This window comes from Protopterus annectens, chromosome 13.part0 (genome assembly GCF_019279795.1).
Source record: "Protopterus annectens isolate FY-2018-M chromosome 13.part0, PAN1.0, whole genome shotgun sequence".
NCBI classification, from domain to species: Eukaryota; Metazoa; Chordata; order Ceratodontiformes; family Protopteridae; genus Protopterus; species Protopterus annectens.
In genome coordinates this window covers 14994303-15015410 of record NC_056747.1, presented here as the reverse complement: position 1 = coordinate 15015410, position 21108 = coordinate 14994303, and the positions used below count along the sequence as shown (strand labels likewise).

At 44.0% G+C, this 21108-nt stretch overlaps 1 protein-coding gene across 3 annotated transcripts in view; it reads right to left on the bottom strand.

Annotated features, from left to right (window-relative positions):
* Positions 1–21108, bottom strand: part of CHAF1A (chromatin assembly factor 1 subunit A) — a 1619257-nt gene that overhangs the window by 1575236 nt on the left and 22913 nt on the right. For all 3 annotated transcript variants that reach the window (XM_044090585.1, XM_044090587.1, XM_044090586.1), the window contains exon 2: positions 4240–4290. In XM_044090585.1, the coding sequence (XP_043946520.1) occupies positions 4240–4290 (51 nt within the window). The remainder of the gene's footprint in view (positions 1–4239; positions 4291–21108) is intronic.

The following is a 21108-nucleotide window of genomic DNA, read 5'->3' as shown; positions in this document are numbered from 1 at the left end:
AGCCAGTATGCTTTTAACTTTGGGTCCAAATAATGAAGAGGCTTCGATGGGAGCGTTGAGAAAGGAAGCCTTGAAGGGTTTTGTGAAATTACATAAGCGCATCTAGGCATGCCGTCTCAAAATGCCTGAACTCGCCACTCCTTCTGATGTGCGAGATATTGGGTGCATGGAGGAGTTTGACACAGATTCAATGGTAGCCAGCTGAGAGGCCACTTTGTCACGGACCTCATCAGACACGGCACCAGCCAAAGTTTAGAGAGCTTAGATACTAAATCCTTTTGAAGCCTGGTGAAGTGTGCCATATAATTCAGGGACCTAATTGCAAAGGTCGCCGATGCAAAAGTACGCTTCCCTATTCTGTTCAGAGCCCGTGACTCTTTGTTGGGCTGATGGACAGTCTGTCTCGCTTCTTCTGCCAGGTCCTTCTTGGTTGCGGCCACCACCAGATCTACAAGTGGACCTTTGGACCAATGGGGGTCAGTAGCAGGAGGAGACAATTTTATCTGGCCTTTGGGGAATGGCCTCAATGGTATCAGGAGCCTTCCACGCACTCTGCATGATGAGCCGGACCAGTTCGTCGGCAGGTGGAGTAACCCAGGAGGAAGGGGGCCGGGCGCGAAAGGCCTGCAGGAACACAGACTCTCCAGAGGTCGGGTTAGAGGGCTACCAGTCACACCTCTAAGGATTTCGAGGATATCACCAAAGGATACCTCAGGGGGTGAGCGAGGGGATCCTTCACCATCAAAGTCTGTGTCTTCAGTAAGGGACTCCTCTGTGGAGTCCATGTGCTTCCTCTTGCACGAGGCTTTGCATTGAACTTCCTCAGAGGTAGAAGCTGGGGAACGTAAAAGGGGTTTCCTGTGGATGTACACCCTGAGGCCCTTGCGCCCGGTGTCCACTAGGAGCAACTTGTGTACATAGCGGTCCAGAGGAGGGCGGGGAGACTGACAGCACAGTATCGCCAGCAGACGCCACAGCCTTCTCCATTAGTTGGAAGGCCGGTCCATCTGAAGAGGAGCGAGTGTCCTGGACAGGGATCACCCCTCCCTAAGGGGCTCAGCCTGCTGACAGTAGCTGGAAGGCTGAAAAACACCAAATTACTCACGCCACAGCTGACATCCTGGGTCGTAGCAACTCTACCAAGAAGGCAACTGCGATTCCTTAGTGAGGTCCATAAAGGGAACCGTAGAGGGGGGAAGACTGTGCTATATCAAGGGGCTTCAAAAGGCAATGAAGGAGAATAAGTAGGGGTCTTTGGTAAAGGGTGATCACCTCCCAAGGAAAGATAGGGCCTGGGGGGCGGGATACCTCTGGCCAAAAACACTATCCACAAGACGCAACAAGTCGTGTTCAGAGAGGCTTCTAGTGGATTTCACGGACACAGCTGAGGGGGGGTCAGATCTATCCATAGATGGGACAAGCTCTGTGCCCACATCACCAGTCTACACTGAAAACAACGGTGCCATAAGAGACTTTACTACAGGTGCGTGCATCGAAGAAATCTGTGCCAAAGTCATGGTCTACACTGACAGTAAGGTTGGTGCCTAAGTGGTTGTCAGTGCTGAAGCTGGGACCGAAAAAACATCTGTGTCAGTAACTTGAGTTGGTCGGTTCCAGGTAAGGTATCTGAGTCGATGTGGTTACAGTCTGGACCGACAGGATAGTCTGTGCCGGTGGAGCCCCTCAGTACCGATATGGTAAAGGGAACGCTAGTCTGTGCCGAAGTCACAGATGGCACTGATTGGCTCGGTGCCGAGGGTCTAGGCACTGAAAGCTCTGGAGCCAAAAGTGTCAGATAGTAAAGCTTAGCCTTCTTGGGTCTCGGTTGATGGGAGTCCCCAGCCAGGGACAAAGGAAGAGATTTGGCCTTTGAAAGATAAGTCAGTCTTTTTCTTATGGAATCTTGGAGGGGTTGAAGCTTCCGACCCAGAAATAGCCTCGGAAAAAGGAGGTTTGAGTAGCCCCTTCAGTAACAATTTATTTTTCCTCTCAATCAATGTCCTGTTAGAGAAGTTCTTACAAATTCCACAGAGCGGATCAACTGATAAATGAAGCACACCCAAGCAATAGACACAGAGAATGTGCATCTGAGGTAGGTAATGTCCACAATCTGAACAGCTCTTAAATCCTGAACTATCTTTTTTATCCATGACAGAAAAGAATGAAATCAGAAAGAATACCAGCAATGGTATAAGAAATACCCGAAGGTAATGAAGAAAAAGGGTCTACCAACGATGGTATAGAAGAAAATACCTCGCGGTAAAAAGATTGGAAAAAATTTAAGAAAAGACAGTCGCTAAATGCGATAAGGTAAGAGAAAACAATTTAGAAACTTTTGAAAAGTTGTTTTAGACTAGAATGCCAACAAATATTGTACTTAGCTTCAAGAGAAGTAGCTTGACACGACCAAATGGCGACGTGGCAAATGAAATTTGGGGCAACAGGGAGAGGGGAATTCTGGGTAAGTTATCTCGACAGTTTGTAGCTGGCGCGAGCTTGGAAGATGGCCAGCACTGTTCTGAGGTTGGAACAGATACCCATACATAAGGAATGAACGAGGATTAACAATATCAGATAAATTTTTTTCATACAGCTAACTTTTTATGAAAATATTTGGTATGGAATATGCGAATTCAGTAGCAGAAAGGCTGAAAAATGTATTATTCACCAAGGTACAGTAACTAAAAACGGAGGCAATCCAGAAAACAAGAGTCACGTCTGGTACCCCAGCTATAATCCAGAGGGTAGAAGGACTAAAACGGAATGCAAAGGATTAGTCCAGAAAAAAAATCACTTCAGCTTGCAGATCTAGAACCCACTCTCTAATGCCCTCCCTGTGGGAGGAATACAAAGATACCTTTAAGTTTCAAGCAGTTTATTCAATTAAGCAGGCAGACAGATGATTGCTGGGATAACAGGAACAAATCACAGAATGTCAAAAGACCAGCAAGACATTCAATCCACTGTATCCAGTTAAAATAAAAGCACTCATCCATCTGCTTAACTGCAGACTTTTCTTCATCCATTTCTACCATATACTTAGCAATTGTACTCAGTGGGCCGATGGAAATCTCTTAAAACAGACGAACACACTTACTGCATTTGCTTCATGACTAATCCTCTCTCTTGCATGCTATTGCTTCATGACTAATCCTCTCTCTTGCATGCTATTGCTTCATGACTAATCCTCTCTCTTGCATGCTATTGCTTCATGACTAATCCTCTCTCTTGCATGCTATTGCTTCATGACTAATCCTCTCTCTTGCATGCTATTGCTTCATGACTAATCCTCTCTCTTGCATGCTATTGCTTCATGACTAATCCTCTCTCTTGCATGCTATTGCTTCATGACTAATCCTCTCTTGCATGCTATTGCTTCATGACTAATCCTCTCTTGCATGCTATTGCTTCATGACTAATCCTCTCTCTGCATGCTATTGCTTCATGACTAATCCTCTCTTGCATGCTATTGCTTCATGACTAATCCTCTCTCTTGCATGCTATTGCTTCATGACTAATCCTCTCTCTTGCATGCTATTGCTTCATGACTAATCCTCTCTCTTGCATGCTATTGCTTCATGACTAATCCTCTCTCTTGCATGCTATTGCTTCATGACTAATCCTCTCTCTTGCATGCTATTGCTTCATGACTAATCCTCTCTCTTGCATGCTATTGCTTCATGACTAATCCTCTCTCTTGCATGCTATTGCTTCATGACTAATCCTCTCTTGCATGCTATTGCTTCATGACTAATCCTCTCTTGCATGCTATTGCTTCATGACTAGTCCTCTCTCTTGCATGCTATTGCTTCATGACTAATCCTCTCTTGCATGCTATTGCTTCATGACTAATCCTCTCTTGCATGCTATTGCTTCATGACTAATCCTCTCTCTTGCATGCTATTGCTTCATGACTAATCCTCTCTCTTGCATGCTATTGCTTCATGACTAATCCTCTCTCTTGCATGCTATTGCTTCATGACTAATCTCTCTTGCATGCTATTGCTTCATGACTAATCCTCTCTCTTGCATGCTATTGCTTCATGACTAATCCTCTCTCTTGCATGCTATTGCTTCATGACTAATCCTCTCTCTTGCATGCTATGCTAACAAAGCTGTTCACATTTGCCAATATAGTTCTTAATGCAATCGCTATACTGCATGTGTATTCAATCATTGTAACCAGAGCATTTTTCCAAAATAAGTTAACAAATCTAAAAATAGTAACTTAAGAGTTACCTTGGACCAACTTCTTCCCAACTGCAGAGGATTTAGTCTTGCATTCCATCACTATAGAAAGCAAAAAAGAAAAAAGTGCATTAATAGGACTGGTTACTTTTAATACTCAATTGTATATGCCAGATATGCAACAGTCTCTCATTACACAGATATACAGATAGACAGCCATGGTGACAGGGCCTCGAGCAAGTGTTCTACACTTCAAGCTTGGTTGACCATTGCATTGTTTTTAGATCTCAACTCATTCACTGCAATGGTGCTTGGGAAGTTTGCACTATAACTTCCAATGGGCGGAGCCTAAGCCTTTTGACAGAACTGAATTATGTCTTCACATTTCAAACAAAATGTTCATATCTCTGGAACCATAGTAGTTATGGAAATAGAAGTTATGTCCTTACCATAACGTTCCATGTGGAGTGTTCATCTCGCCTTTGTTCTTACACATGGGTTCAGAGCCGATCCTCGGCTCCGTGTCGGCCGCTTGCAAGCTCTGCATCGAGAAGAAGCTAGAGATCACCTAATACCCACAATCCCCCTCTGCCTTTACCTCAGATCTAGTTTGCAAGCAAACCAGCAGCCAGAGAGAGCACACTCATGCCAAAATTTACATAATAAAGAAATCATCTATATATATATATATATATATATATATATATATATATATATATATATATATATATATATATATGGCACCAAATTGAACGTTCTTCCTGAGGGTGGGAGGGTGGGAATGTAAGAACAAAGGCGAGATGAACACTCCACATGGAACGTTATGGTAAGGACATAACTTCTATATGTGAGAGTGTTCAATCTCGCCGTTTGTTCTTACACATGGGTAGCGTCCCTAGCTCCATGTTCCTGAGGAACTCACGGGAGAACGTTCTTGAGCACAGTGGAACCAAAGGTTGCCCTATCCCTAGAAACCCTGTCCACTTTGTAATGACAGATGAATGTATGCGGTTTAGCCCAAGTAGCAGCTGCACAAATCGTGTCTAATGGTAGGCGAGCTGAGTGAGCCAAGGATGTAGACACTGATCTTGTAGAATGTCCTTTACGTTTGACAGATAAGGTTTGATTTGAAGAATCATAAACGTATATGATACAATCATTTAGCCATTTGGAAAGAGTTCGTTTAGTAACCGCTACACCTTTCCTGCTGTCAGCAAAGGCTACAAAGAGTTGACCAGATTTCCTGTGACCCTTTGTTCTATCCAAATAAAACCTGAGTTGTCTATGGACATCCAATTTGTGTAACATATACTCTAACTTATTAGTGTGATTTTTGAAAAAGGTGGGTAATTCAATGGACTGATTAATGTTATTGGTAGAGCAAACTTTGGGGAGAAAGGATGGATTAGTGCGAAGAGATACTCTGTCAGAGTGGAAGATCAAATAAGGGTGTTTAATAGAAAGAGCCTGAAGCTCAGACACTCGCCTAGCGGATGTAATGGCTACCAAGAAGAGAGTCTTCCACGATAAAAACTTCAATGGGCAAACGGAGGCTGGCTCAAAAGGGGGCAACATCAATTTAGATAGTAAAAGGTTCAGATTCCAAGGTGATGTAGGAGTTCTAACTGGTGGTCTAATATGAAAAGATCCTTTTAAAAAGGCCTTACAAAGTCTGTGAGCCATAACAGGTGCCCCACATTCTTCCACATGAAAAGTTGGAAATGGCAGCCAATTGCACTCTTAAAGTGGCAGGAGAAGCTCCTTCATGGAACAATTCTGTTAAAAACTCCAAGATCTTGTTTAACGGAGCTATAACAGGGTCCAAATGATGTGAATTCGCCCAGAAGACGAAACGCTTCCATTTACTGGTGTATGTCTTTGTAGTGGAAGCTTTATGAGAAGCCACTAATATATTCTGAACTGCCGGTGTAAGAGAATCAGACCTGGCTAAAAAGGGAAGCGGAGCAGCCAAGCTGCTAGATGGAGTGATTCGAGAGATGGGTGAGGAACTCCTGACGAGTGAGTCAGTAGATCTGGCTCTGGGTCCAGAATCCAAGGTCCCCGAATGCGGTGTTGCAATAGAAAGGGGAACCAAATTTGACGAGGCCAGAATGGGGCAATGAGGATTATCGTCCTCTGAAGGTTGTTGGCTTTCTGCAGAAACTTTGCAATCAGGGGAAAAGGAGGAAAAGCGTACAGGAGACCCGGGGGCCAATCGTGCACCAGCGCGTCCCTGGGGACTTCCCCTGGAAGGGATAATAGGGCAAAGTAGCTCCTGCATTTGGCGTTCATTGGAGACGCAAAAAGATCGCAGGAAGGCTGGCCCCACTTGCGAAAAATCATCTTCACAATTGACTGTTTGAGGGACCACTCGTGAGGCAACAGGATTGCTCTGCTCAGCCTGTCGGCTATGACGTTGGATGACCCCGGGATGTGCGTTGCGATCAGAAAGCGGCCCGTGGACTCCGCCCCTTGCCAAATTCTCATGGCTTCTCTGCATAGCTGATAAGACCTGGTTCCCCCTTGCTTGTTTATGTACCAGACTACAGACATGTTGTCTGTCTGAACTGCAATAGTCCCTAGAGGAAGAAGGGGAGCAAAGTGTTGCAACGCTAGAAACACTGCCCTCAACTCTAGAACATTGATGTGCAGATTGTACTCCAAATTGGTCCATTCGCCTTGGACTGTCTGTCCCTGAAAGATGCCCCCCCACCCTATCAGGGAAGCGTCCGTGGTTATCGTCGCTGTCGGCGTGGGTAGCACAAATGGTCTTCCGCTGGAAAGGTTGCAAGTCTGAAGCCACCAGGTTAGGTGCGATTTGCATGTGTTTGTAATCAGAATTTCGTGTGTCAGAGGTAGCTGTTGGAACGACCATTGTGCAAACAGTAGCCATTGTAGAACTCTCATGTGCAGTCTTCCCAATGGTATCGCAATGAGAGAAGCTGCCATGAGACCCAAGACCTTCAGAACCAGCTTTGCTGGGGATTTTTTGGATGACAGAAGGAGAGAAATGTGGCTTTGTAGTGAGACTATCCTTTCTGGAGGGAGCCTTAGAATTAAATGATGCGTATCTAATTCCGCTCCTATGAATAAGATATGCTGTGATGGCTGTAGTAAAGATTTTTCGAAATTTACAGAAATTCCGAGGTGAACACAAAGTTGTAGAGTGTAATCCCTGGCCTGTATCAGTTGACGCCGGGTGGTGGCAGAAAGGAGCCAGTCGTCCAGATACGGAAACACCTGGAATCCTAGGCGTCTCAGATGAGACGCTACCACTGCCATGCATTTGGTGAAAACCCTGGGGGCTAAGGTCAGACCAAAGGGCAGGGCTCGAAACTGATAGTGACTGGCTCCCAGCCGGAAGCGCAAATGATCCCTGGACGCCCTGGCCATTTTGATGTGGTAGTATGCGTCCTTCAGATCTATTGAGCACATCCAGTCGTCCTTCTGTAAGAATGGAAGGATCGATTGAAGCGTGACCATTCGGAACTTTTCTTTGACAAAGGTGTTGAGGTTGCTTAGGTCCAGAATCGGCCTCCAGTCCCCTGTCTTCTTTGGAACTAAAAAGAACCTTGAGTAAGTTCCGAATCCTATTTGGTCCGCTGGGACTGGTTGGATGACTCTTTTTCTAGCAGCTTTGAAATTTCTATAGCTGCTGGGTCTCGCAGGTGGGGCGGCACATCTGGGAGTCTTTTCTTTGGAATGGGAGTGGATAGAAAGGGTATTTTGTAACCTCTGGTAACCACGCTTTTTACCCAGTTGTCTGTAGTAAGATTCTGCCAGGCCTGAGGGTATAAAGCTAAGCGACCCCCGACTGCCTCCAGAGCAGGACAGTCGGGCCTCCTCTCAGGAGTGCTGGAAAGGTTTTCCAGGGGGGTGTATCCCTGTCACCTTGGTTTTGCAGACCCCCTCTGCCGCCAGGGCGGCGTCTTCCACCTCTGCCCCCTCCTCTGCCTCTAGAGGGGCATCACCCTGTGTGCCTGGGAAAGATCCTTGGGGTTTTCGAAACCACATTTTTCCACCGCGTTGCCCTTTGGGGTACGGTCTGGATGGGGTGGAAAAACGGACTCAGACAGCAGACAGAGTCTTTCCCTCCTGTTCACACCGGGTAAGGGTCTCCTTTACTTTGGGGCCAAAGAGAGTGGCACCATCAAATGGGGCGTTAGTAAAGGAAGACTTGAAGGCTTCCGCAAATGAACATAAGCGCATCCAGGATTGTCTACGAAGAGCAATCGCTGAAGCTGCTGCCCTACTCGATCCTTCGGCTGCGTATGAGATCAGCCTCATGGATGAGTTAACAATGGATGTAAGGGTATTGAGATGTGCTGTAACTTTCTCTGAAACAGCAGCATCTGTAGTACCCTGGAGGGTATCTCCGAGCTCTTTGATTAGATCCCTCTGTAGACGTGTAAAATGGGTCAAATAGTACAGGGATCGCATAGAAAAAGCCGCTGAACTAAAAATGCGCTTCCCGTATCTGTCCATAGCCCTGGAATCTTTGTTAGGCGGATGGACAGATGAGGAAGATTCCGACATCTCCTTTTTCGTGGCCGCTGCCACCACCATGGCGTCCACTGGAACTCCCTTTGTGAGGTAAGCCGTGTCTTGGGGTGCAGTGATGTACTTATTAGGCTTCCTAGGGACTGGTTCCACCGTGTCAGGTGTCTCCCACGCCCTTCGAGCAATTAGCTCCATTAACTCATCGAAGGGCGGAGTGACCCAGGAGGAGGAAGGGCGAGCACCGAATGCCTTCAGCAAAACTGACTCATCCTCAGAAGGGGGAAGGGACTGCCAATCACCTCTCTGCTTTAGGATCTCCAAGATGTCAGAAAAGGAGACATCTTCTGAAGGTGACTTTGGGGACCCTTCTGACTCATCCAAGTCAGTATCGGATGTCAAAGATTCTTGTGGAGAATCTAAGTGTCTCCTCTTACACAATCTTTTCCTAGGGACTTCTTCGGGGGGGGGCATCCGAAGAAGCCTCCGAGGAAGAGGGGGCACCCTCCAGGGGTGGCTGAGACACCGGTGCTCGACGCTTGGATGTGGCCGTTGGTGCAGAGGAAGATAACTGTCCTTTATGGGGAGGAGAGGCTGCTTCTACTGATGTGGTTGTCTGGGTAGACAACACCTTCCTCATGAGATCGAAGGCCCCCGGGTCCCGAGTCGAGGTATCTCCCGGTTCCGAAGAAATGGGAAGAATCCCCGAAACCGGCACCGAAGGCATCGACCCCGAGGACGGAGCCGAATCGATCCGAGCCGAGGCCCCGAGAGGGAGAGTCGGAACCGAAACATCGGTTCGACTCTCAGCCCCGGAACCAAGGATGGATCTTCGGCTCCGAGACTCCGGTACCGGATCTGACAGAGTCTAGGTGAACAGAGCCGACAGAGAAAAGGACTGTTCTGGCACCGAGGGCTCCACAATCAGTAGATCAACCTCTTCCGGCTCCAAAGACTGGACAGGTCTCGGAGGAGGAAGGGATGGAGATAATGGAAGGCCTTCAAGTTTCGACACCAATTGGGTGGAAACCGATATAAGTTTGGATAAGGCCGTATTCTCCAGTAATTTCTGCACCACACGGCCAACATCGGTGTCGGAGAGGGGCCTGGAAGAACAGGTCGAAGGAATCGAAGACGGAGCCGACCTCAACAATGTCGGGGGAGGGAGCTCCATCACCGGTTCCAAGACTCGAGGCTCGGAAACTGACAACAGTTGAACACTCGGCCCCGAAGTCTGTGGAACCGGTGATCTAACTTTAGCTGAAGAGCTCGGAGCCGATGACTTGGGCTCCGACGTCTTCGATTCCTTCGAGGATTTGGATGCCTGGTCAGAAGCATCCAGAGCCTCTTGAAAGGAAGGTTTTAACAAACCTCTATCCATTAGTTTCCTGCGCCTATCTGTCATGCCCCTCCCACTGAAAGAAAGACAAATAGAGCAGTCTTCTTGCAGATGGAGAGGGCCAAGACAGTAGACGCAGGAACTATGATTGTCAGTTACTGACATCTTTTGCCCACATTGGCAACGCTTAAACCCCGATTTAGCCTTTTCAGACATGTCACTAATAAAAATTGAAAGGTCAAATCCAGTTAAAGAAGTCAAGTCCGGTGAAATTGTCGAATCCAGTAAGGTAGTCAATCCGGTAGTCAAATCCAAGTAAGGGGTGGTAGGCCCCGAGGAGAACTCTAAATAAGTTTTAATAAACTTAACGGAACCGAGTATCCCTCAACCTTACCACACACACACAATATATAACTAACAAACTTTATATAATAAAAGTACCAAGAAAAATACAAGAATAAATTTTTAATCTTATCTTAGGTGCTCGAGCTCGACCCAGTGATGCGAACGCTGCAGCGGCAAACTAGATCTGAGGTAAAGGCAGAGGGGGATTGTGGGTATTAGGTGATCACAAGCTTCTTCTCGATGCAAAGCTTGTAAGCGGCCGACACGGAGCCGAGGATCGGCTCTGAACCCATGTGTAAGAACAAACGGCGAGATTGAACACTCTCACATGTATAAATAACAAACTTCAACACAAACTATTTTTACAGTGGTGGTATTCTTTGGGTTCTGGCTCTTAAAACTGAATTTTATAAGTCACAACAAACTATTACATTTGTAATATTTTGTAAACTTGCAATATCTCTGCAACCACTCAAAGTTACACATACTGTGAGCAACATTTTAATCATCTAGTTGACAGCAGCTTTCACATGAGGTTAAGGAGCTTTGCCTGTGTTACTTGGTTGTTCAGATATTCATTTATGTAGATATTTATGAAAAATGTGAATTATATCAAAACCAGTTAATATCTATTTAACTGCACTAGGCAGAGGTCAAATATTAATGGTTGGGTTTGCCATTGTGTAAGCTTTAAGATTAAATCTTTTAAAACCTTGTACTTAGCATGGTTTTGGAATCATTGATGCAGATATGAACAAGCAATATATTCAATGCCTAGAGGTGCGAGTAGGAGTTCATGGCAGATGCACCTGAAGGAGTCACTCAGATGTAACGAGTCAAAAGATCTAACGTCATTGTTCTGCTGAGCAACATCATCTTCCAGAACTTTTACAAGAATACAACTGCAATTTGTTATCTCCACACTGTTCCATTTGTTAACATAACGCTGTACAAAATTAGCAATGAACATTAAGTATCGTAATGCAGGAAAATGCAGTACACTTAGAATAGGGGTTAAAATCTACAGTTTAAATCTGTTAAAAAGGCTGCTTACAGCTACTACAATGTTTTTATCTTAGCTAGCTACATTCAATTGTCTTGAGGTGGCCCTTTTAACAAAATAAAAAATGTCCCGTTTCTTTAAATCCAGATGTCAATGAAAGGCATTCTAAACAAAATCTACAAAAGACCTGGTCCTGTCCAGGTCAAACTCCAACCGGATATTCCAGCTGCTTTCCTATCTACTCTCTTACTCTAAGCATGTTTCTTTCCAATGTCTATTACTGTAGAGATACATTTGTGTTTATATTTTTACATACCGAGTATCTTACTGTTACTGTACTTTCATTCTGCAACTAGAACACAACTGTTGAAAATAGTGGATTTTTATTTTTAAATTTATTTATTTCATTCGTTAAGCAGGTAATGTCCGGCTAGGTACGAAGCCCATTTTCAGAGGATGCCCGGGAAGACAAGCTCCTTGCATACAGTTGAGACAAATTAAATACTGAACAAAGTGACAAACATTAATAGTAGTTACAATGTACATCCAGTGTAGTAATCTAAAACTATAGCAGTAACAAATTTACAAAACAGGCACAGTTTGAGATGAAACAGCAAGAAATAATAGTAATGTGCCACAGTTTGACAAGATACAGAAATGCAATCGCCACAACAGTTTTAAGACCATGCAGTATTAATGCTTATATTGCTAAGCGCGACCTAGCTTTCAGCAGATAACCGCAGCTGTGGGTATGAGCCATTGTACAGAGGGAGTAGTGGGTGGACTAGCCTGGGGTATGACAGGTGCAGAACCAGTGTTTTTCTAGCTGTACCTTGAGCTGTTTGAACTCATGAATGCTAGGGTTTTTAGCTATAGGTTGAGGAAGAGTGTTCGAGTTTGGTAATTTTATATACGAGTAGAGGGCAGTGCCTTGTATGTGTTGTGGGGTACAGTAATCTTTAACATTAGTTTAAAGCATCTAAGTGATCTAGGATTTATGTAGGTCTGGATTAGGTTAGCAAGTGCTGGGCAATCGTTTGGTTGGTGAATTATTTTGTGGGCTACAGACAGATGGTTTACAGTTAGGTTTGGGAGTTTTAACCATTTGAGTTGAGAGTACTGAGCAGTGGTGGGTTCTGTAAGGGTGGCCTGTAGAGAATTTGGCAATTTTGTTGTAGCAGGATTCTAGATTTAGGTCCGATTTACATACGTTTGTAAATAGTCGAGATCCTTACAGGAGGGTGGAAAGTAGTTGTGTGCGAGCAGTGGCTTCTCTGGCACTCTCTGTAAGGTACGGTTTAATTCTATATAGGGTGCCTAGTTTGGCATGGACATTTTTGATGGGGAGGGAGATGTGGCTATCTAACCTTAGGTTTTCATCAATTGTGACACCTATAAGTTTGGATTGGTTAGTGGGTTCAATTTTGGTTCCATTTGTGAAAAGGATTGTAAATGGGGACTGGCATGTTTTGGGTTTGTTATCATTGAAAACAATTAACCTGGTTTTGTTAGGGTTTAGTAGGAGTTTATGGATAGCAAGGTACTTTTTTAAATCCTGGAAAGATTTTTGCATTTTTGTTCGTAGAGGAGAGAAGTGTGGAGTCGTCAGCGTACTGGACTACGGAGGCTAGTTGGGTTGCAGAATTGAGTTTTGTTAGCAAAAATTGTAAAGAGTAGGGGGGCAAAATATGGACCCTTGTGGTACTACTACATTGATGGGAGGGGGGGCAGAGTGTTTTCCCATTTGGTGGCTTGCTGACGGTTAGAGAGAGAACTATGTTACCAAGACAGGGAAGATGTGAGGAGGCCATGGGATGACAGTTTTAGTAGGATTTGGTGGGAAATGATGTCAAAGGCTTCGGACATGTCAAGAAATATGAAGGAGACAATTTGGTCTTCATTTATGAGACCTTGGATGGCATTTGTAAAAGATAATAGAGCAGTGCTAGTGCTACATTTTGGCCTAAAGCCATGGTGACTGGGAAGAGGGGGGGAGGGGAGGGAGTTGTGACTGAGGTGGTGGGAGAGTATTTTTAATGTAGAACATATTATACCTCTGTAAATGTAGCTCTTTCTTGTAAATTTGTTACTGGTACCTGGATCTTTTCTCCTCGGGTCTCCACTGAAACTTGGTTAACAAATGACAAATAAAAATAGCTTACTAAGTGGGTGGGTTAGGTCAACAGACCATTCTCCGCTATGAAACAGAAAAAAAAGTTACTTAAGATGGCTAATACACACACACTGTTTTTAAAGTATAGCAGTCCTGTCTACTGACAGTTTCTTAGCAGGTATGAAAACCTTTTCAACAATTGCTCATATTAACTATGCAGTACCCCTATAGGATGTCAAGGTAATGCTTAACATAAGTTCAGACTGCAACAGGTGCAAGCCTGTACACGTGGCAATTCATTCATTAACTGTCTACTTTCCCACCATACTATTATGAGGAATGTTACCTCAGAGTTTTACAAAGTCTGTACTCCTTACTACCAAAGTCCATCACAGAGTCATTGCTGAGTATTGTTTTTTAAACTAAATTCCTCGGTATACAATTAATGAATCACATTAAAGCAAAAGAACGTTGTATAAACAACATTTTAAACATCCCAGTAGCTTCCTAGTTAGGCTGCAAGTAATCCTTTGGAACATATGGGCATTGTGTACAGGATCCACACTTATATGTTCCCTTCTTATCTGCCCTGTTTTGTGATTTTCTAACAAATCTTTAACATTACTGCCCTTCCAATATGGGAATTCCAAAGGGTCTTTAATTGCTCTGATGATGTACACAATGCCCATATTTTCTTTACGGGAATATGGTGAATTTAAAAGGTGGGAAAGAAAAGAGAGACCAACACATACTGAAATTGTGACACTGTGGGGGTGGTATAGGTCGCTATTTGCAAAGTTTGGGGGTGTTTCTATATAGGGAAGACGAATAGGAAAATCAAAAGGCAAATTTATGAACCTTAATGACATTAGGAAGCAGGATCCTAATAAAGCCCTTTACAAGCACAGTACGCAGTGTAAGCACGCTGATTTTGGTTTGTTATAGAAAAGGTGGCTATTGATCCCGGGGGGGGGGGGGGGGGGCTTGGGAGACTACCACTGAATTCAGAGAATTATTTTGGAAATTAAAATTGGAGGTCAATCGACTACCAGGACTCAATGAACACGTATTTCTGGCCCCTGTCCTACAATGGAGGTCTGCCAAATTATAACTAGGAATTGGTTGTGTCAATAAGTTCAATTTCCAATTTGTATATATTTATACATTGATCAAATTTACACTTCACATGAATACTTGGTAGAAAGAAATTATTTGACTTTGTCCTGTGAAGATATGGGTTTATATGCAATGTGGCTATTTAGCCAACAGATGGCGCTAAAGTTGTATTTAACATTTAGGAGAGTTATACAAGTTTGTACTCAATATAGGTTTTTAAATTTTACAACATTTTATTATTAAAGAGTTGAGCATGGGATGTTTTTAATTAAACTTTTAGGGTGTATAAAGTATTTATTGAACTGTAAAGGATTAAAGCTTGTAGTAATATTTTAAAGGTACATACATATTTTTAATTTTGACTTGATTAACTGCAGTTGTTTGGAGTTTGATTAGGCAATTAACTGAGAGGCAATGACTATATAAGAAAGGAAAATGTGGTTTTGTTTGTATTTCTGATGGAAGTCCTGTTTGTAACAGGACGAAATTGCTGTTTTGTGGTTTGGTGCGTTAAAAAACATTAAAACTTGCTGCCTTCACTTTGGAGCCGTGATGGCTTATAAATGCCCTAGGGCAGATAGCCTAGTATGAACCTATAAACCTATGAAATACATTAAAACTTGCTGCCTTCACTTTGGAGCCGTGATGGCTTATAAGTGCCCTAGGGCAGATAGCCTAGTATGAACCTATAAACCTATGAAATACATTAAAACTTGCTGCCTTCACTTTGGAGCAGTGAGGTCTGTATTCCAGGAAATGCTTTCCTTGCAATTTTATTAGCAACTTGAGGCACTTTTCTCCATTTGTTTGTTTTTGAGGTTTTGATTTCTATATTTTAAGCTTCCCAACTGCATCTCCTTCCCTACGCCCACAATATCCCAGTCCCCCACCGTATAACAGATATGTACTACGCCTTTTTGGCAAACCAAGAACATTTATACTTCAGAAAATACACAATTGTAAATTAAACATCTGGAGCTCAGCATAAGGTATAAAAATGTCTTTGAACATTCAACCAGGTTTCTCAAGACTTGGATAGGGTGATGGGGGTGGCAGGAAGGGCTATGGAAATGAAGATGGACAACACAGATGTAACCTTATGGCAAGAACTTTATCTGATGTCTTAATTTCATTAACTGTGGGACAGAGTCCCCAGCTTAAGATACAGGCTGGAGCTAATCAGCATTAGGTGCGGCTATAAGGTCCTGCAGAACTGCAGTGGCAAAGCTTGCCCTAGACTTAAGAGTGGAGAGGCAAATGATAATGCTTTGTAAAGGTGTGAACAGAACTCCAAGTAGCAGCCTCTAGAATGTCTTTGGTTGGTACTCCCCTTAGAAAGGCTGCTGAAGTAGCTGCAGCTCTGGTGGAATGAGACCCAATGCCCTTGGGCACAGGTTTACCATGGTGTAAGTAGCAGAAATGCATGCAGTGGCTTGGACCACTTTGAAATGGTCTGCTTTGAAATAGCCTTTCCTTCTGATCCTGCAGCATATGTCACTAGTAATTGCTCAGTTTTTCTTAGAGCTTTAGTCCTGCTCAAGTAGAATCTTAGCTGTCTGTGTACATCCAAGGAATGCAGAATTTTCTCACCCTTGTTCTGCGGATTTGGATAAAAGTTTGGCAGATTGTTTGGTTAAGAGCCACACTGGAAACCACCTTATGCATAAAAGTAGATTTGTCCTCAGACATACTCTGTCTGGGTAAAATATGATAAAAGGCTCTACAGCCATGAGGGCCTGTAGCTCTGAAACTCTTCTTGCTGAAGTAATTGCTAGTAGCAGAGCCGCTTTCCATAAGAACTTTACATCAGTGGTAGCAGCTGGTTCAAATGGAGGCAAGGTGAGCTTTTCCAACACATAATTGAGGTTCCACGCAGATAATAGTGATCTTCTAGGAGGCCTTAAATTTTTGTCTCCTCTTAAGATCATGCTTTAGTAAAGGATGAGAAAAGATTGGTGGCTCTATATTGTAATGAGCCGAAATGGCAGAGGAATGGATTTTAATTTATGAGAAAGATAGGCCTTTGTCAAGCATCTCAGTTAAATATTGTAATATCTGAGGAACATTTGGTTCTGCTGTATCAGTTCCTTGTGCTCGATTCCAAGCACAGAATATCTTCTTTGTCAGCGCATTATTTTCTAGTACTAGGCCTTCTGGCTTCCAAAACTGCATCCATCACAGCATTACTGAGAGGTGTTGTTTGTATAACTAAATGATCAGCCAATGGTGCCAGGTTCAGTGTCTGTAGTTGGTTGTGCAGGATCTGATTGTTTTGCTGGGACAGTAGTGGAGGTCTCTGAGGTAAGGTCCAAGCTGGGTACTGGAGTACCAGTATGGCAGGGCCAGTCCGGGGCAATCATCTTTGGTTTCTCTCATCTGACTTTTAGGAGGACCTTGGGGAGAAGAGGTAGAGGAGGAAAGGTGTAAACTGAACTGAAGGATAGGGTGCCCACTTTCCATACTTGTCTGTGAAAAAACCTTGTGCAGAAGCTTTTCAATTGATAATTTTGAGGAGAGGCAAATAGATCTATGTCTGGGCTCCCTGATTTCTCTGTTAGCATGCTGAAGACTTGTGGATTTAGTTTCCACTCGTGAGGATCCATAAGGTTTCTGCTTAAAACCATCTGCCAGAGTATTTTGTTTTCCTTGCAGGAATTGAGCTTGAAGATGTATTTGGTAGGTCAAAGCTGTGTCCCACAGTGCCACGGAAAATCTGCAAAGGGGGTGTGTGCCCCCTTGCTTGCTTATATACCACGACTGTGGTGTCAGTCTATCAGTAGCTGTCCTGGATGAAGTCCTTGAAAGCTGTTAGGACATTTTGAACAGATAGCACCTCTTTCTTTTTGATATGTAGATGCATTTGTTTTGGGGTCCATATGCCCTGAATGCATCTTCCTGCCAAGTGGGCCCCCCAGACATAATCGGATGCATCTGTTAAGGTTTGGCTGACAGGGGGTAGAGTGAAGGCCCGTCCCATGTTTTGGTGACATGCCTTTGCCCACCAAAGGAACTCCTGTTGTAGGCAGGGAATGAGAGGAATCATTGCTTCCAGACTGCGAGAATGTTGACTCCATACGGAATCAGTAGGATGCCATAAAGCCCAGAGCCTGCAGAATTTGTCTTGCAAATAACTGGGTTTTTGTTACCATCAGTCTGAAGTAAGTAGTCAGTTCCCTTTGCTTGCCTGGCGTGAGGTAAGCCATCTGGGCAGTTGTATTCAAGCTTGCACCCAGGAATGTTATCTTTTGAGAGGGTACCAGTTGAGATTTCTTTTTGTTTATTGTGTACCCTAGGCACGTTAGAAACCTTTTCACAAAGGCCAGGTGTCAAAGAAGAATGTCCTTGTTCTCGGCTTAAAATGAGACAGTTGTCCAAGTAAGGATATATTTGTATACTTCTTTGCCTACAAAATGCAATTACTGGTGTCAGGCACTTTGTGAAGACCCTGGGCGCAGCAGACAAGCCAAAGGGCAGTGCAGAGAATTGGTAATGCATTAAGCCAGCCTTGAATCTGTGGTATCTTATGCACAACTGGCTTATTGGGACATGCAGGTACGCCTCCTTTAGGTCTAATGTCACCAGCCAAGCATTCTTGCCCAGCATGGGCAGAAGCTGCTGCAAAGTCAGCATTTTGAATTTTTGAGTGGCCAGGTATGTGTTCAAAATAGATAAATGCAGTATGTATTGGCCATTAGGCCTTGTCCTTTCTAGGTACCAAGAACAGTCTTGAGTAAAAACTGTCTCCTTTTTCCTGTTCTGGTACTGGCTGAATGGCCCCCATATCCATGAGGGACGTAACCTGTTTCTGTGCCTCTGCCCATTGATTTTTTTGGCAGATCTGGCCAACCATTTGCCATTCATTGGCAGTGTGTGTAAATGGAATCTGTATCCCTGTGATACTATGTTTAGTACTCACTTGTCCTGGGTTATTAACTGCTAATTCTGAGCAAAAAGTGCTAATTTTCCCCCTATGGGTGCTGCCAAAAGATGGTGCTTGGTTTAGGCAGAGGGAAGTCATTAGGATTGTTTTCTGTAGGTATGCGCTTTATCTCCTCCTGATTTGGAGGTAGAAGCGCCCCATTGCTTTGACCTGTATGAATCTTGAGCCTGGTATCTGGAACCCTTAGGGCATCTGGATTTGCCTCTGAGCTATGTCCGACACAGGAAAGGACCAATTTTTTGTAGGTCAGTGTCTGAATCTTGGTGGCTGCACTTGCAGGAAGTCTTTAACAGTTTGCATAGACTTAGCTTTGTCTTCCATTTTCTTTAAAACCTCTTCTGCCTTAATACCAATCAGAGAATCATGCTGTAAAGGTGCATCTAGCAATTTAGCTTTAACATGATCAGGCAAATTTTGTTCCTTTAACCAGGCGCATGCCTCCTAAATCACAGATCCAGTAACTGCGGCCCTGCAGGCCGCCTCTAAGGAGTCAAAACCACATTGCAAAGTATGCTTTCCAACTTGTTCAGCTGCATGCAATAATTCCTGCAATTCTTTACTTTCTGCACATTCTGAAATCATCATCATTTTCTGTTTCAGCAATCCCATAACATGCTGTTGGTACTTAAGCATATGAAATTGACAGTTTAAGGTCCTGATTGCCAAGGTTGCAGATGTATAACCCCCCCCCCCCCATCTGCCCAGTGCCCTTGAATCTCTGTCAGAGGGGGGAGGAATTTTTTGCTGTTGAGGCCTTAACTCCCTTTGGACCCTGTGAAATAGTTTCAGGATCAGCAGCAGGGTTTCTAAATAAAAAAAAAAATCTGTGCGAGTCAGGGACCCTGTAATATCAGTCAGGCTTACTGGGAGCCAGAGTTAAGGAGTCAGGGTCAAGCTGGACTCCAAAAACACATCATTCACGTCTAAAACAGGGGGAATGGCTAAAGGCCTGTGCTAAGGGAGGAGGAAATTCCTGAGCCTCTGATTCTGAGAAGTCTTGACTCTGCCAGTGAAAATGCTCCCTCAAAGTATGCAAGGTTTATCCAAATGAATAATAGTCAGGAGATGCAGATGGTATAGACTCCTCTGCATCACAGTCCTCATAGGGAGGTATAGATAATTCCTGATCAGAAGAAATAGAAACCTGATCTGAAGATTCATAATCAGTGTCTTGCCTAGGCCTCTTATCTAGAGGGGGATGGGTACCCCTAATCAAGGTAATAAGGTCTTCAGCCATTTTGATCCTCTTTTTTTTGGAATACAGACCTGCGCACGTGGCTCATGCGTCAGTTTTTTAGTTTTAGAAGTTGCTTTTGTCTTTGGTTTTGCAGCGGTCGTCAGTTTGATATGCAAATGTTGAGGTCTGAACACACCCTCAGAAGCCTGTGCTTGCTCAGCGGCTCCGGAACCATCCAAGGGGGATACATCTGTCGGTCCAATGCCTTGAGTACTGCATTCCGGACTCCATGTGGGTGTCGGTAGAGGCCTGCAACTCGAAGGTAGCGGGTATCAGGGGCTGCGAAAGAGCCTCACTGAGTACTGGCGAAGCGGCGACTGGCTTAGGAGAAGCTTTGTCATTGGTTTTGGATCTCTATTGCAACTCGAAGGTAGCGGGTATCAGGGGCTGCGAAAGAGCCTCACTGAGTACCGGCGAAGCGGCGACTGGCTTAAGAGAAGCTTTGTCATCGGTTTTGGATCTCTACTGCCTTTCTCCGTCCTTTTCTTTGCGTTTTTTTTTTTATGTACTCCGGTAGTCTGATTGCTATCCAACGACATTTCTGGGTAGTTAAATCGGTTTCCAAAATATTTTGATGCAAAAATATACCAACGCTTAGTGCGTTGGTTAAATCTAGCACAAAACAGACAGCCAGGCACGTTGTGATCAGGGCCTAGGCAAGGAATATAGCATAAATGGAAATCCTTATGGAGGTATTTGCTTCCCACAAGTAATACAATTATTAACTTTTTCTGACATCGGAAAGGAGCAAGGAAAAAAAAAAAAAAAGTTTCCCCAATGGGGTACTTGGCTTTAATGAAGACTTCGGTTCTGAAACTCAAAACTCTAATATTTCAGGAGTTGGCCGATCGGCACTTGCGAAATGCTTCTGCTTAGAGCACCGCGCAGCAAGAAAGACCGAAGAAAATTATGTCGGCTGCTTGTTTTATACCCCTGACGTCATGGAAGAGGAAACGGCAACTGACACAGGACCCAAGACTTTGGAATTCAGGCCGACTGAGGGCAACCTGCCAGCAGATTACCCAAATGTAATGACTGCAACAGTGAAACACGAAGAACATCCCTTATCCAACAGAGACATTACTGTTGCTTTGAAAAATTAAGACTCTGCAAAGATGAGCAAGTTGCCCCAAGTATAGGAAAACGCAAATTCACTGCAGTCTACAGTAGGCTATCAGCCAGTTTGGTGTGTCTGCTGCTTCAATGGTGTTCACAAAGGGTAATGCAGAGACCTGCTAATGTGATGCATGCAGAGAAAACCAAAGCCCAAAATATGTCTTTATACAAAATGTGATCATGTGCCTCTTGCATCGAAAGTCACTAAAGAACT